At 52.3% G+C, this 16,468-nt stretch overlaps 1 protein-coding gene across 1 annotated transcript in view; it reads right to left on the minus strand.

Moving 5' to 3' along the window:
• Nucleotides 1-1,641: 1,641 nt before the first annotated feature.
• PRRC2A (proline rich coiled-coil 2A) overlaps nt 1,642-16,468 on the minus strand; it is a 42,344-nt gene continuing 27,517 nt past the window's right edge. The window contains exons 17-32 of the mRNA XM_053295624.1: nt 10,739-10,989; nt 10,090-10,217; nt 9,815-9,944; nt 9,323-9,408; nt 8,627-8,866; nt 7,288-7,476; nt 7,112-7,189; nt 6,085-6,262; nt 5,944-5,990; nt 5,648-5,736; nt 5,231-5,489; nt 4,457-4,555; nt 4,141-4,356; nt 3,955-4,043; nt 2,631-2,724; nt 1,642-2,468 (exon numbers count right to left, since the gene is read on the minus strand). Of these exons, the coding sequence (XP_053151599.1) occupies nt 2,331-2,468; nt 2,631-2,724; nt 3,955-4,043; nt 4,141-4,356; nt 4,457-4,555; nt 5,231-5,489; nt 5,648-5,736; nt 5,944-5,990; nt 6,085-6,262; nt 7,112-7,189; nt 7,288-7,476; nt 8,627-8,866; nt 9,323-9,408; nt 9,815-9,944; nt 10,090-10,217; nt 10,739-10,989 (2,311 nt within the window). The 3' untranslated portion in view covers nt 1,642-2,330. The remainder of the gene's footprint in view (nt 2,469-2,630; nt 2,725-3,954; nt 4,044-4,140; nt 4,357-4,456; nt 4,556-5,230; nt 5,490-5,647; nt 5,737-5,943; nt 5,991-6,084; nt 6,263-7,111; nt 7,190-7,287; nt 7,477-8,626; nt 8,867-9,322; nt 9,409-9,814; nt 9,945-10,089; nt 10,218-10,738; nt 10,990-16,468) is intronic.

The following is a 16,468-nucleotide window of genomic DNA, read 5'->3' on the forward strand; positions in this document are numbered from 1 at the left end:
GGGGGACGGGACTATGACCCCCACTTGCACTGCAAGGGGAGGCTGAAGATCAGGCTCTACTTCCTTGTTGCTCAGGAAAAGCTGGAAGTTAGTAGTGAGGAGGGCTCATTACTCACTATCAAGGAATGGGGTTCATAGGGCCCAGGCCTGGGGTTTCCTCCTGGTTTCCCCCTGTTCCTTCTCATTCTTCTCTATAGGATGCAAGCCTAGTTCGCCTAGCGGCCTGAAAGAACTGGGGAGGAGTTATCCCCCTCAGACTTGGGTAGGCGGGACTTTTTTTTATCCAATCAAATTCTGTCCTGCTTTGGAGCTCCTGAGAGGGATAACCCAATGAGATGCCCCTGGTTTCCAGCAACTGAGAACAGGGATCTTCTCCAGACTCTTAAAGCATTGCCATATCTTGCCTCCAGAGCATGTGGGAGAGGATAACTCTTACTGGATACCCTCCACCAACCAATCTCTAATCATGAGATGCTTATTCTAGAGCTGGAGGATTAGGCCTTACACAGCAGCAATTGGGAGAGCATGCAGTGAAGGAAATTGCATCCAAGTTGGTGACAGAGCAAGCAGTTCATAGTACAGGACGTTTGAGGATGTTCTTGCACAGATCCATTTGTGGAAGGAGCAGCAGCACAGAGAGCCACCTACTGGGAGCTGTGTCCCTTCCTCAATGGAGGCAGCTTGCCACCAGCATGCATTCCGTTTGCATATTGCATTTGACGTTTGCGGCCTTCTCTTTGAAGATCTATCTTCTCTGGCCTAGAAACTAGCTTACTATTACTACAAATACAGAAGGCTTGTGCTGTTTTTAAAAACAGAATAGGCATGCATACATTCTGGAAATACAGTAGGAAATACTGCCAAGCACTCGAGAGATCTTGAGTAGTAGCCACCAGGCCAGTCCCAGGAGAAGGGAGTGTCCTGTCTACAGTACAGAGCACCTCCTTCACCATGCCCTGAGGTGGTTCTGCCTGTAGTGTGAGCTGGGAAGGGAAGCAGGCACAACTGTCCTGGCTTGTGGGGCTGGCTAGTTTACTCCTCCCAGGTGCACAACATGCAGTCCCTCTGTGCCAAGACAGACACCAAAAGGCATAAGCTTGCTTTGGAAAAACATGACGTGTATTTATATACATTACTGTCCTGCTGTCTTGATGCCAGAGAGCTGTCTGGAGCACTAGAGCAGGCCACCACTGCTCAGGGGTAAGAGCAGATCATGGAGCTTGTATAGAAGTGGCTGCGAAGCCTCAAGGTGGCTAGAATCAATGTGCCACATGCTTGGCTTCTACAGACCGGTGCTCAAAGCCAACCCTACTAGCTTCCTCCAGTTGTAGAAGCTGGTAGCTGTGGAGATGTCTTCTTCAGTCACAGAAGAGAAGCTCAGAAGCACAAGATTAGGTGGCAGCTACAGCATGGCCTCTGCCCCAGTTGCAACCATACAAAGCAGGACTACTTGTTGGCCTGATTCAATGCAATAGCGCTGGACATTTGCTGAAGTGGGGTGTGAAGGAAGTGTTTGGAGACTAGAACCAGGGGCTTTTTCAAATTACCAGAGAAAGATGACAGATCCATGACAAAGCAAAACACCAAGTTACTCAAACAAGTGCAGGTCTCTCAGCAAGAATTAAACACATGAAGAACCCAGCAGTTTGACTTTTTATTTTATTGGTTTTTTTAAACAATTTTTTTTTTTGGGTTTTATTTATTAAACAAACCAGCTCGACCACCTTTTAAAAACTCAACGCTTCCTATTTCAAACTTAGGGGAGCAAATAGGCAGGAGAGGAGGTAGTCTCCTCTCCTCCCCACCCCCACAAATAGAAGAGGCAAGACCCCACATGTTCATATTTATATATATTTACACTCCACACCTCAGATCAAAGGGCAACACAGCCCCTGCCAGAAAAATAAACTCGGGTGAAACCAAAGGAAATAAGCAAAAATACATTCAGCTAGGAGCCTCCCAAAATCCTGATCCTTGCCCCCCACATTACACTGAGCACCCACTAAGTGTCTAACACCCCTAACTGAGGGGGCAAATTCCAGTGTCACCCCCCAAAAAACACAGAAAAGGAGTTAAGGAGACACCCCCATTTTCAGGATACACCAAGGGGGAGAAACAAGCCCCTGGAAACAGCCCTCCCACACTTCTGGGGAGAGAGGTTTAACCCTGGGCTGCACAACTTTGGCCCTTCAGCGGTTCTGGGTTACAACTCCCACCATCCCCAGCCACAGAGTCCAATAGTGAGGAATGATGGGAGCTGTAGTCCAACACCTGCAGGAGGGCCGTCCTGGTTCAAACAGAAGCAAAAGGAGAGGGGTCAGCATCCTGGGCTAGTGGTGGTTGGACAGACTGGGGTCTTGCTTGTCAGTGTGTTGGCGGGCCGTCGGCTCAAGGCGGTGGGCTGGAGCTCCATCACGGGGCTGAGCTGCTCGTTCCCACGAGCGGGAGTTCCAGCGAAGGACATCGGACTGTGAAGTGGGGCGAGACAAAGCACAGGACCAAAGAGCCATCATTCTGCTTTTCAACAGCCATGACTCCCCACGCACAACCAATCCCGGGCTAGAAGGCTGGCACCCCTTCTGTGCTTCAGCCAACAAGAGCTGTACGCAGCTCCCTTTCAGAAAACTCACCTGCTGGTAGAGCTCAAAGCGCTGGGCACGGAAGATGCCGCCATAGCCAGAGCCTGGGGACTTCAGCCTGGCATTGAAACCTCCAGAGAAAGGCCTGTCGGCAAGAGAGGAAAATCTCAACCCTAAGCATCATCCATCAATTTCTCCCTTCTCCCTCTGGGGATGAGCTACCTGTACAAGTGGGCTGTGTTCCCACCCAGGGAAGCCCGTGCGACCCAAGCAGCCTCTTCTCCACAGGCAGGTCCTCCCTGCACTGTTCCTGCCTTCTCTTTTAGGAGCGGATCCGCAACCCATTCACTCCACCGTCACCACACCAGGGTTACAAGCTCCCCTACTCTCTCACTCTTACATCCCATTTTAAGACAAAACTAGATACATTACCACCACCTAAGCTGTTCCAGCGTAAGAATCACAGCATTAGCTGTGAGAAGGACCCCAGTATTCCCTGGCTATCAAATCTGGTACCTTTGTCAGAGCAGTGAGGTGGAGCGAGAAAATCAAGGCATGCAATTGTAATTTACAAGTAAAAGAGATTGTAAGAGAAAAATCAGCGTTTACACGGTATTTAAACAAAAGGTGGGCCTTCTCTATAGCTGCTCCGGGGCTGTGGAATGCGCTCCCTGCGGAAATCCGTAATTTGAATTCTCTATTAGCCTTCAGGAGAGCCCTTAAAACGTATTTGTTTGGCCTGGCTTTCCAGGGTTTTTAAATTCTAACCCAATTTTGGGGCTTTTAATTACTGTAAACTGTTTAATTGCTGTTTTAAAATGTTTTTAAATTGTTAATTGTTGCTATATTGTTTTTAATTTGTTTTAGCTTTTTATTGTTTTAGAGGCTTGTTTTAATTGTAAACCGCCCTGAGCCATTTCGGAAGGGCGGTATATAAATCAAATAAATAAATAAATAAAAAAGGAAAGCAATATTTGCCTTTCATAAACATACATACATTCTGAAATAGAGCCTTCAACGACACTGCCTGCCTCAAGGCATTGGTGCCAGCTGGGTCCTCCCACAAGCCCTTGGCTCCATGGGTAGTGTGATTCAAGTCACTTCCAAATGAAATCTACTATGTTACCCAAGCTCCGTTATACTCAGACTGCCATGTGCTGCGTCTAGGTAGACACAACAGGGGAAAGGCTGACTGATCATGACAGCTAATGCTGCTGAATGGGTCTTCTGAATCAGCTTTGAAAGCTCCAAGGATTGGTGGACAGGCTTCCTTATCCAATAAGGAAGAGGACTGAACTAGCCAATGGTAGAAGGTGGCGGCAAATTCGCCGTATTTCCCCATTTGCTCAAGACCATCGTCACACTGAACACTCACCGGCCTCCAGAAGGGGGTCGGGCACCCGCAGACCCCAGGCCATTGAGCTTCCTGTAATCCTGCAGCGGCTTCATTTCCAGAGTGTGGAGCTGGGGAGAAGAGAGAGACTCCATCAGAACCAGAGAAGAGGGAGACCTCCTGCCCTGAAGCAGGTCTCCACCTCCAAGCCCTCTGCCTCTTCTTCACCTCGCTTCGGCCCATTCCACCATGAGGAAAGGCCCGCACAGCTGGAGACACGAGGCGCCCAGTCAGTTGTCCTGGTGGCCGCAGGGCCTGGGTGGCCACAGGCACCAGGGGCATCGGGGGAGGCGGGGGGGCAGGGGCCGCAGGTGGTGCCTGCTGCAAGGAGCCAAAATTCACCACAGGCGGCAGCTGAGGTGGCTCCACGACTGGCAACAGCACCTGGGGCAGGAGAGAGAGGATGGACGCTGTGTTAAGGGCGTGGGGTGGGGTGTTGTTTCTTAGTAACGCATTTGGCTACCAAAGAGGGAGCTGGACGTACTTGCTGGGCAGGGCCTGCAGCCGTCAGGAAGTTGCTCTGGCTCCCTTGCCCCAGGGTGGCTGAGTAGAACTCCGAGGGGGATGGAAGCTCTTGGCGCACCTGCAGAAAAAACCACCAGTCAGCGGCCATCTCCCAGAGTGCCCTGCTCCCGACAGTCCGTTTCTTGAGGGAGCCAAGGGAGGTGGCCAGTTTGGAATCACAGGCTTCTCTAGAGGACCTTAACTCCTGGCACCTCCCAAGCGGGAGGGCCTCCTTTGCAACTCCCTTCTGCTTGTGGCTGGTAGACCTGCAAGCAAAAGCCTTCGAGACCCTGGCAGAGCTGAGAGAGTCTTGCAGTCACAAGCCCTCTGTGTCCCAGGAAATGTAACCTTTGGGGGAGGAGTTAAGTCTGGAGACTTAACACATCCTCCTCCTTTGCTCCTGGAATATGCCATGAGGATCTGCTAGATCAGGCTAGTTTGCTTTGACCGTATCTTTGTTTAGTGTGCGGTGCTGTACCTTCTCCTGCTCGTACCCCACCAGCCCCTTGACCTCACTTTGGTGACTGACTTTCTCCCTTGGTAAGAAAGAGCCTTTTGATTTCCAAACTGGTCTGTGGCCACAGCCAAGCTGTTTGGGACGCACTGCTGTTGGGTGGGTGTCCTACCCAAGGCAGGAAGGGCATTACCAAACCCACCCAGTTTAGGGGCCAAGCACCCTTGCTCACCCCCATTCCGAAAGACCCACTATTAGGCAAGCCACACGACAGCCCTCCCGCCTTCTTCCCCCCAGTACCTGAAGCAGGGCTTGCTCAGGAGCCAGCTGGTTGCCACAGAAGGCCGAGCTGTAGATGAAGGAAGGAGGGGGCGCTTGGTACAGCAAGCCCGTGGCTGGGAGCTTGGGAAGCTCGGCTGCCTGCAGGGCCGATATCTCCACGTACTGCCCCTTCAGGGCCATCCCGGAGAGCAAGGCCGAGTTGGGCAGCACAGCACCGGCTGCGGTCTGGGCTGGAGAGGTGGGGGCGGGGCTGGGCTGCAGATAGAGATGCTGGGACCTAGTGGAAGAGGAAGCCAAGTCAGGGGCTGCCCTCCTCACGGCTCGCAGAGCAGCTCTAATCCACCCCCTCCCCGTCCAGGATTCTGGGGTTCCACAGCAGGAGGCTCGGCAGCCTCCCCGTCACCACAAGCAGAAATCCCCTCGGCCAGTTCGTACCTGTAAGTGTGCAGAGAGGGGGTGTTTGGACGGTAGCTGCTGCCACCACTGGCATTATGAAGCTGGGAGTCGAGCTGGGCGTTGGGGACCTGCAATGAGGGGACAGGAAAAGAACGGCCAGAATGCAGAGAGATCCAGGCCCAGGCCCCTTCCTGAAGCCTCCCAGCACAAGCCAGCCCTCTTGCAGGAGGTCGGTCTCCAGGGGAAGTGGGCCCACTTCCTCCTGCCAGAGACTTCCGCAGCTTGTGCCACGGTTCCCCTTCCCTTGTGCCCCCTGCCCCCTCCAAGATGGGTACCTGGTTCCCATAAAACAGCTCCGGGTACAGTCGCTGGCCTCTCTCACCTGCAGAGAGAAGCAGAGTCAGCACCCCTCGGGCTGAGAGCCACATGGAGAGGCCCCTCCCCTCCCCACCCCACTCCAAACCCAACCCCCATACCTGAGAACACCGATGTGTCTGCTGGGAGGCTGTGGAGGCAGGAGGCAGCGGCAGCAGCAGCAGGGGCTATCGGGAAAGGCTTGGGTTCACAGGAGCGGCCAGGAGGCACCTCGGGGGAAGCCCGGTGGCTGGGGGGTGCTGGGGGGAGGAGCTCCCACTCCCTGGGGACAGTCGTCAGCTGCACAGAAAAAAAAGGGGGGGGGGGGAAGCCGCCCATCAAGTTTTAGCTCCCTAACAGATCCATTATGCTTTTTAATGAAAAGAAATGATACTCTGCCTCTCCAGAAACTGTTTGAGGCAGATTATTAAAATTTTAAAGACATAATACATAGCAAAATAAGATTGTGATGACAAGGGCATCCCAACAGCAAAACAAACACGGTGTAAGAGACCAATGGACAGACACATGTAAACAAAGGCACTAGGCACACTGAGGTCGCGAGGATGTCCCAAAGACATCCTCAGACATTCCACAGAAGAGGCCTGTTCCCCACGCATCTCCTCCCAGATTAGCACCAGAATCTTGAATTCCAATCGCACACGCATGGGAAGCCAGTGGAGTCAGTCAGCAGCTGCATTTTGAACCAGCCCATCTCAGAGGCCTCCTAAGGCAGCTCCACTTATAACCACTGCGGTAGCCAAGACTGGATGGTACTCAGCCACAGGCGCCTCTCTTTGCTCCAATCCTCTCAGGAACGTGGGCTTAAAAAGGGCCCTATTGGCCTGAGCTCTCCTTGTGGGCATCAGATTGAGGACAAGCTTCTGAGCATGAGGAGCCATTTTCTTCCTATCCCTCTCCAAGGGCCTGGCCAAAGCTGGTCTTCCAAAGAGAAGCCACTTTGATTCAGCTCTACGGAAGCCACCTGATCTCGCTCACACAGCCAACCACCACAAACTCTCTGAACCAACAGAGGGGGAGGCTACCCAGGCCCCAGTCAATGGCCGCTTGGCCCCGCTGCCACCCTCCAGGCCTGACTGCAGAAACCTCAACCTCCCAGGCCACCTCTGTGACAGCCCCACCACTTACCCCCTCAGCCAGCGCCTGGTGCAGCTCTTCTTTGTCTGCTTTCGGCCCTTCAGTCACGATGAAGCGAAGGTCTGCCTCCTACAGGGACAAGAACCAGCGTGGGCCCAGGAGTCACGGCTCAGAGTCTGGCTGCAAAGCGGAGGGCACCCCTCGCCAGTCCTGGCCTCCATGCTCACCTTCTCACTGGCTCCAAACTGGATGGGGGGGCCGCCCCCTGGGGACTCTAGCCGAGGGCCGGGCTCAGGCTTCACCACGCCCAGCCCCTCGGCACCATCCTTCGCCTTCTCCGCTCGCTGGGAACGTTCTGTGCCAATCGCTCCCGGGGGAGGGTGGTCTCGGGGTGGTGGCTCAGGGGAGCTGCTCACCTGTCACAGGAGGAGGGGTTAAACTCATGGGGCTGGCCACAGGCGAGGTCCCCTTAGGCTCCCTGTTTCCCCAAGTTGCCCAAGATCAAATCCCTGGCAGCGGCGGCGGCTAACACGACACGTTTATACATAGTGCCAAGTGTATGCTTACAGCGGAGGAGACAGCATGTCAACTACAAGAGGCAGACAGGCATCCTGTAATGTTGCACAAGCACAGAAACAATCACACCCTTCTCAGCATGACAGATCCTGCCACTAAGCACGTCCCTTTATTTTATTAACCGGCATGTTTCTAGACCTTAATGGGTGCAAACATGGGCAGCAAGTGTGTGGGGGTGATGCCTTGGTGCATGTTCAGGGGACATAGGCTTCAGTGCCCTGCCAGATCATGGCTCCTCCCCACTCAGGATCACCACAAACTAAATACGTGATGCAAAATAAATAATTCATGGCGGTAACTTTGTTCAGTCCAATGCAGGATTTGGGTTGACCGTGGAATTACAGACAAAGAACACAGGTGGAGGTTCCCTAGAGTCACTGGCAGGAGGACTCCTTTCCGCAGTGAGAGGCTGCAACTCTGCGGCTGAACAGTGCACTGTGCGGGGAAGATGCCGCGTCCCCTGATCCTATGCCTGCCCCTCCCGCAATCCTCTTGCTGGCAAAGTGAGCCGAGTCCACCTTCTTCAATCAAAAGGATCTCAAAGCGAGGGGAAACAGGCTCCAAGAGGGCACCCCTCACAACTCCCCACACCAACGATGGCAGCAGAGGGACTGCCCCTTCCATCCACTGAAAGGACACACTGTGCACAGGTCCACAGGCACAGACATAGCCCCCTTGAAATTCACAGGCCTGCTTTTACAACACAGCACTGAAAGTGGCATAGGAAGGACAGTAGGGGCAAAAGGACTGAGCCATGCGGAATTTCTAATGGGAACAAAAACGATGAGAAGAGAGGGTCTTCAAAAACATTCAAGTGAAAAACCAATGGAAGGCCTAGAAGAGACCAAAAAGCTCTCGTGCCAGAAACCTCCGGAAGCAGCTTCAGTAGAATGGGGCAGCCAAAACGCAGACTACAGCAGACCAAAGAAGAGAAGGCTGCAAAGACGAGGAGACTGACAAAGGGAGAAACAGAGGAGGGTTGGCTGCTACCTTATCCTTGCGCAAACTGGAGTCTCTGGCTGGCGGCGGCCGCCTCCTCTGTTCCTTCGGCTCTGCTCCCTCTGGTCCAGCAGCTGCTGCATCATTGTTTTTGCCAATGGCTCCACTGCGCTTGGCCCCAGTGTCTGGTGTGGCCTTCAGACCCCCATCAGGAGAGCTGCGCTGGCTGCAGGTGGCCGAGGAGACCTGTGAGTCACTGCTGAGGTCCACGCCACTGTCTGATAGGCTCATCTGGGCAAAGGCAGAGGGGAGTTGGAAGGTGGAAAGAAAAGAGGGAGGCTCTTCCACTCACCAAGCCCAGCCTTGCTGCCTAAAAGGAGCCTCTTTGGAGTAGGGCGCCGCCCCTCCCCCCACCATTTACATGGCCACCTAGGAACATAGGAAACTGCCTTCTACTGAGTCAGACCATTGGTCTATCTAGCTCAGGATTGTCTTCACAGACTGGCAGTGGCTTCTCCAAGGTTGCAGGCAGGAATCTCTCTCAGCCCTATCTTGGAGATGGTGCCAGGGAGGGAACGTGGAACCTAGATGCTCTTTCCAGAGCGGCTCCATCCCCTGAGGGAAATCTCTTACAGCGCTCACACTTCTAGTCTCCTTTTTGTATGCAACCAGGGCAGACCCTGCTTAGCTAAGGGGACAAGTCACGCTTGCTACCACAAGATCAGTTCTCCTCCTCCTGGCATTCACCTCTGTACTGGCAACCTCTTCAAAGGCATTCAGCGGGTCAATCCATGGCTCCACTGAGGCAGGACGATAGCTCTTCCGGGAGGCGTCTGCCGAGGCAAAAACATGGGGAACATGAAGCTGCAGCGCAGGCACCTGCAATGCACGCTTCCTTCAGCCATTCACAGCCAAGGTGCACCCAGACCCTACCCCACCCTTTTACTTTGCTCCAGGTTCACCCCAAGGCAGGCTCAGTTCACGCCAGCCATTCATTCTCAGCCTATTACCTGGAAGTGACTTCCATGAAGACGGGAAGGTTCAGGACACACCCTCCCAAATAGCCGCGTGGCTCAAACGCGAGATTTCCAAGCCCTCTCCAAGCCCAACATCAGGGAGAGTATCTCCACCTTTCAATCAGTACTCCAGCTCTCTCCCAATTCCAAGAGTCACTCCCCCCCCACTCAAAACTGTTGTTTCCTCCACTCCACTCATAAAGAGCCACCCCCAATTACTCACTGGAATTCAGCTGATTCCAGATCTGTGGGGCTAGCCCTTCAGACACGGGGACGCTTCTGCTGCGAGGCTCCCCTGTGACCTCCTCTTTGGGGGCTGAGAAGCCTGGGCTACTGGGGAAAGGAAGGGGCTCCTGTGAAAGAGAGAGAGAGAGAGAGAGAGAGAGAGAGAGAGGAGAACACTATTCCATATGAGCATTTAGGAAACCAGATATCCTTTCCTCCCCCATGCACTTCTCACCCTCACACACACCTGCGTAGTGGAAAAAGTCTTCTCACCTGCTGCAGCAGATCTTGCTTACGGGGCCGTTCCCGGCGCTTGACAACAAAGCCACTCACTGAGCTGGACTCCTTCAGGGGGCCACCTTTGGAGTGAAGTAGCTGGGTCTTGTCCAGGAAGCAAGAGTCTGAATTAAGAAAAAATAGAGAACTTGTATGTAACCAAAGAGGGGTGGGGGCAAGAGAGAAGAGATGCCAGCAGACCACCTAACTAGCTAGCTTCTCTTCAGGGTGGAAGCTCAGACATCTTTCCCCTCTGAAACCAGAAGCAGCACAGCAATCCTTGTTAAAGCCCATTATAGTGGGGATCCTTGGAATCTGCACAGCCAAGAACACACCCTGGATTGTGGAAACTGGGCCTCTTAAGTGCAGCTGGTTTCTCAAGAACCAACAGCTCCCTTATAAAGAGCCCCACTGGCGAGGTGGACTTCTGCAGCCAACACAGCTCCCAGCCTTTCCCCACAACACTCCGCTCTCCTCACTGCTGTAGTTCTCTTTCCTCGCAGTTCTAGACCAAGCCTTTCCCCACAACTCCAGGACAAACATTAGCTAAAAGGAAATCAATTTATTGCTAAGAAAGCATTGGGGATTTCACAGTCCAAAAGGCTCCACAGTCTCTAGCCTACGACCCACAGGTGCCCCCCATTACCTGTGCTGCTGCTGCTCCTACTCTCAAAGCGTCTCAGGGGAAGGGCAGAGGAGCTGCTGCCTCCAGGTCCTGGAAACGGGGGCTGGGCCGGGCCAGGGGAAGCTGGCTTCGTGTGACGGCTGCCCAGTTCAGCCAGGGCCTGCTGGATGCCAGCTGGATCACTGTGGATGACACGGTCTAGACGATACACTGTGCTGGTGGTGGGACCAGGAGGCAGGCTCAGGCCTGGAGAGTGGTCATCTGTGTTCCGGCTAGTTGAAGACAGAGCAGAAACCACAACAAAATGGAGGGTGGAACTTACCATTGCAAGTGGGGGGGGGGGGAGAATGGTGGCAGCAATGATTTTCTTCCCTCCTTTCCCACAAGTAATCCTCAAATCCCCCTCTCAACTTTTTGATAATGCTGAATTATTTCATTTTTTAAAAAAAGTTGGAATAATCAATCAATACTTCCAAGTGCTAGAAGACCTGTCAATGGAGTCTAATTTTCCACTGTGCAGAAGTCTCCAAAGATGGCAGATTCTTATAGAATAATTTATCACAAACAAGAATTAATGGTTTCTGTGATGGTATAATTGCAGGTCCCCTGCTGGTTTTGCTCCCGCCCTAGGTTCAAGAGATCCACTTAATACTGGGGAGAAATACTTGTGTAGACAAATTGTGGACCCTCCAGAAAAGGCTGTGCTGCCTGGGTGCAGTTACAAACTCACACTCTGCCCCATCAAGGTATGTGCCCGAGGCCCATCCTTCAAATCAGCCAATTCAAGGCCGTTGCATACGGAGCTGTTTTTTGGCCTGTGTTAGGCTGTCCCCTGTGCCGCCCACCCCCCACCGCCGCTTTCCGGCTTCCCTCCATTTACAGCCGTGAGTTCAGTGGGGAAGGGTAGACAAGACCAATCTTTTTCAGTGGGGAAGGGTAGATGGGCCCCATCTCTTTTGGGCCCGATCTTTCCCACGTGGTGCTTACAGCATGGTCACACGAGCAGGCAGCAGAGAGGGAGAGGTATCTCCCTCCCTCTCTCTCTCTGAGGATTCCACTGCCGCCTCTGTGTGCCGGCAGGAATCTTTCACAGCCCTTTGACTGGCCCGGGTGAGTGAGGGTGGTGCCAGCTCCTGTGGCCATTTTGGCGCTGGAGCCAGCCAGCGGGAGGGGGACTCTGAGGAGATTTCCTGAGTGCTTTGTGATGATCCTTAGGCACATTGTGAGAGAAGAGCTTGCAAAGAAGCAGATCGCTCCTGTTCCCGCCAATTCTGAAGGCGCGGCCCAGCCTCAGCCTGATAAAGTGAAAAAGAGCACCACTAGAGGACGCTCTAGTCAAAAGTCTAAAAGACTAAGGTGCAGTCAAGTTAGTGGATCTGAGCCAGGCTCCCCTTCCCCACACAATGGGTCGAAGGGGAAATGGTTCAAGCCTAGACAGCAGCCTCCTAATTTCTCTCCCCAAGGGCCTCTAAGCCCAGGACTGCCGGTCCATCTGCCTAATGAGCCAGATAAAGATTCTGACACGGAGGAGTCTGTGTCTGACAAAGAGGAGAGGGAACTCTCTGAAGAGGAAACCAAGTTCTCTCAAAAGATTTTACATTGTTTGTTTTCCTTGATTGATTTTCCTGTCTTGTTGCACAAAGCTAGGAAAATCCTTAAGCTTGAGGGTGCTCTCCCCTCAGCACCGAAGAAGGCTGAAGGGGATGATCCTGAAATTCTTCCCCTATTTCAGTGAGGGGTTGTGCCTTGCCTTCAGTTGTTTTTAAACACCAGTCCGAGTGGGACAACCCAGTGAAAGGAAAGGTCCCCCTCTGCCTGTGTGTAGCTGTTACACTGTACCCAAGGCATATGGACAAATAATTCTCTTGGTTGTTGCAGAAATTGCCACCCTGGTCATGGGTGCTGTTTTGCCCAAGGATGGGAAGAATACATTAAAGAACCAAGAGGATTAAAAATGTGAAGCAGCCCTTTGTTGATCACATGAGGCTACGGCCCTGTCCAATCACACTTCAATGGCTAACCCCATCTTTGTGCAGGCCTCCATGTTATGGGCTAAAGAGCTTCTTCCCCTAGTGCCTCCAGATTCTCCTAAGTTGAGGCAGGGGCTAAAATACGTTGGGCAAGGCCAAGTCATTTATGGCAGACTCATCCCTGGATGCTACCCAGCTTTCCACCCGGACCCTAACATCGGACCATCATGGTCTGAAGGATGCTCTGGCTTAAAAATTGGAAGGTTGATTCCAAATCCCAAATCAATCTGGCTAACTCTGCATTCAAGGGGGAAGAGCTGTTCAGTGAAGTACTGGAGCCTGTTCTAGTGGAGAAGGAGGACAAAAAGAAGACTATGCCTTCTGCCTCCTTCAAGGAGGATCAGTCTGTCAAGCCAGCCATACCGCAATTTAAGACCCCTAGATCTTCCTTTCATTTTCGGACCCAAGCCAGGCAGGACCAATTCTCATGGTCCAAACCCTGGGCTCCCTTTCGGGACAGTGGCAAGGGCAACCAGCTGTCTAACTCAGGCAAATCAGGATTTTGCCGAAACAGTCAATGACTCATTCCTAGCCATAAGAGGATGATTACAGAGGTTTGTGAAAGTCTGGACAAGCTCATCCACAGAACTTTGGATCGGGCAAACCAGGGTTATTCCTTGGAGTTGACGTCCCAACCTCTGCACAGATTTTTGCCCTCCTCCAGACAGGAGAAGAAGGGCAAGCACAAGGCAATGCTGGATGCCATCCAGCACCTATTACAAATCCAAGCGATCGAGCTAGTTCCCCAGTTGGCACTGTGGCAGGGGGTGTACTCACTGCTTCTTGTTCCAAAGAAAAGTGGGGAGTAGAGGGCCATCTTGGATTTGAAATTTGTGAATCACTTTCTCAGAAAGAAGGGTTTTTGGATGAAGACGCTTCATTCCATCATGCTGACCATTCAGGAAGGAGACCTCCTGACTTCGATCGACCTGAAGAAGGCCTACTTGCATGTCCTGATCCACCCTCAGGACAGGAGATACCTTCATTTCTTTAAAAACAGGTCCCACTTCCAGTATCGGGCCCTCCCCTTTAGTCTATCAACTTCCCCATGAGTGTTTACCAAGATCATAGTGGTACTTGTGGCGCACCTGAGGACCAAGGGGGTTCATTTATACCCTTACTTATGCCCTGATCAGGTCGCTGTACACCCAGAAGACCCTCAGGGATGCCCAGGACACCCCACCTGCCTATAGGAGCACGGGTTCATTGTGAGTGAAAAAAAAGAAAAGCTCCCTAAACCCTCAGACCCAGATTCTCCATCTCGGCTCCTTCATCGACACCATCAGTGGAGAGGTTTCTCTTCCCCCACCTCGAAGGTTAAAGATAATCCAAGCTTGCCAGGTGCTGCAGCATCACTCAAGGGCCTCTATTCTTCATCTAAGCCAGTTACAGGGGGCAATGATCTCTTCCATAGGCCTGACTCCATGGGCAAGGAATCATTTTCATGGATTGCAGAGGGCACTTCTACCTTGGCAGGACAAGGTTGCCCAGCGGTCCCGACAAAAGCTAGCCCTCAGCAGGGAAGTGATTTCCTCCCTGCAATGGTGGATTTCTCTGGCCACCCTCCAGGGAGTGTTTTTCCTGCTAGTAAATCAGATACAGGTAACCACAGAGACCAGCTTGACAGGATGGGGGGGCGGGAGACTCATTGTCAGTCTCTCTGGACTCAAGAGCACCTGGTCGGTCTCCAAGAGGGAACATAGGAGGCTGCCATATATACTGATCAGACCATAGGTCCATCTAGCTCAGTATTGTCTGGCAGCAGCTTCTCCAAGGTTGCAGGCAGGAATCTCTCTCTGCCCTATCTTGGAGATGCCAGGGAGGGAACTTGGAACCTAGATGCTCTTCCCAGACGGCTCCATCCCCTAAAGATAATATCTTACAGTGTTCACACTTCTAGTCTCTCTTTCATATGCAACCAGGGTGGGCCCTGCTTAGCTAAGGGGACAAGTCATGCTTGCTACTAGAAGACCAGCTCTCCTTCCAGCATAAATTGGTAAGAGCTCAGTGCAATTTGGTTGGCGCATCAGCACTTTCTTCCCCAGGTGCACCACAAGCACATGTTGGACAGGACAGGACAATGTGACTGCCAAAGCCCACATAAATAGTCAGGGGGGCATGAGGTTGCAGTCGTCGATGCTGGAGGATCCCTGCTGCTAACCTGGGTAGAGTCCAACCTGGTGTCCCTGTCGGCAGAACATCTAAAAGGGGAGTTAAATATGGTGGCTGACTGATTAAGTTGAGCGCAGATGGATCCAGCAGAATGGTCTCTGAGCTCTCTGGCCTTCTGGTTCATCATAAGGGAATTCAGGCTCCCAATCATAAATTTCTTTGCGTCCTCAAGAAATGCAAAGCTCCCTCGGTTCCTATCCAGGTTTCATGCCCAGCGGGTGGGAAATGTGGACGCTCTCATGGCCCCTGTGGCCAAGCGGCCTGTTGTACGGCTTTCCTCCTACAGCCATTATTCCCCAGAAGATACGCAGGCTCCATCTGCTTCAAGCGGACATGATTCTGGTGGCTCCACACTGGCCTAGCTGGCCGAGGTTTTCAGACCTAGTGGAGATGTCACTGGTTCCTCCCGTGGTGTTCCACTCAGATCCGGAGTGGATGAATCTTTACACTTGGAGGTTGAACGCAGCGCACTAGTGGCTATTCCTCAGGGGTCCTAGATACCATCATGGCCTCTCGCAAACCTTCCACTAAAAGAATATATCAGGCTACCTGCAAGGCCTTTGTTAAGTGGTGCAGGTCACAGGCACTTTCACCCCTAGCCGCCTCTGTACCTCATTGCAGTCAGGCTTGGACAAGGGGCTTCGCTCCAACTCCTTGAAGAGGCAGGTTGTAGGCATCACATTGGTGCTGCGTGTGGAGAACCGTCAGAGGCTTGCTGATCATGCTCATGTCAATAGTTTTTTGAAGGGTGCTTCTAATCTGAACCCGTCCATAATGCACATGTGGGATCTTAATGTAGTCCTCACGGCCTTAACCAAGGACCCAATTGAGCCTCTCGACTCAGTTCCTTTAAAGTTGCTGACAAAAGGTTTTGTTTTTTGATAGCCCTAACCACAGGGTTTCAGAGCTAGGAGCCCTTTTTGTACATAAGGACCTTTGTCTATTCTTTCCCAACTATGTGCTTTTGAAGACTGACTCCACCTTTGTCCCCAAAATAAATTCATATTTTCACAGGGCTCAGGAACTCATGCTGCCTTCCTTTTGCCCCAATCTATCTTCAGCTAAGGAAAAAGAATGGAATTCTTTGGACGTGCGTAGATCCATTAAAATAGATTGGAAGCGCACAAAGTTTCTCAGGCGCACTGAATCCTTTTTCGTGTCTTTTTGTGATTGTTCCATGGGGCGGAAGGTATCCAGCTCTTCCTTGGCTAGATGGATTTGCCAGTGTACCAACCTGGCTTATACTTCTCAAGGTCGGTCTCCTCCCTTGCAGGCTCTAGCTCATTCCACAAGGAGCGCAGCTACCTCAGCAGCGTTGGCCACATTAGCTCCTTCGGTCGATATTTGCAGGACAGCTACTTGGTCCTTGGTATCTACCTTTATTAGATATTACAAAATCCAGACACTGGCATCTGCAAATGCATCTTTTGGGAAGCGGGTACTGCAGCGCATAGTACCTGTTGGTCTCTCTCCTGCCCATAGGGTCTCAGGTGCTCTGGCAGGTCCCGTCAATTTGAGGAGACACTCCCACACTGCGGGAGAATAGTGC

This window comes from Hemicordylus capensis, chromosome 2 (genome assembly GCF_027244095.1).
Source record: "Hemicordylus capensis ecotype Gifberg chromosome 2, rHemCap1.1.pri, whole genome shotgun sequence".
NCBI lineage: Eukaryota > Metazoa > Chordata > Lepidosauria > Squamata > Cordylidae > Hemicordylus > Hemicordylus capensis.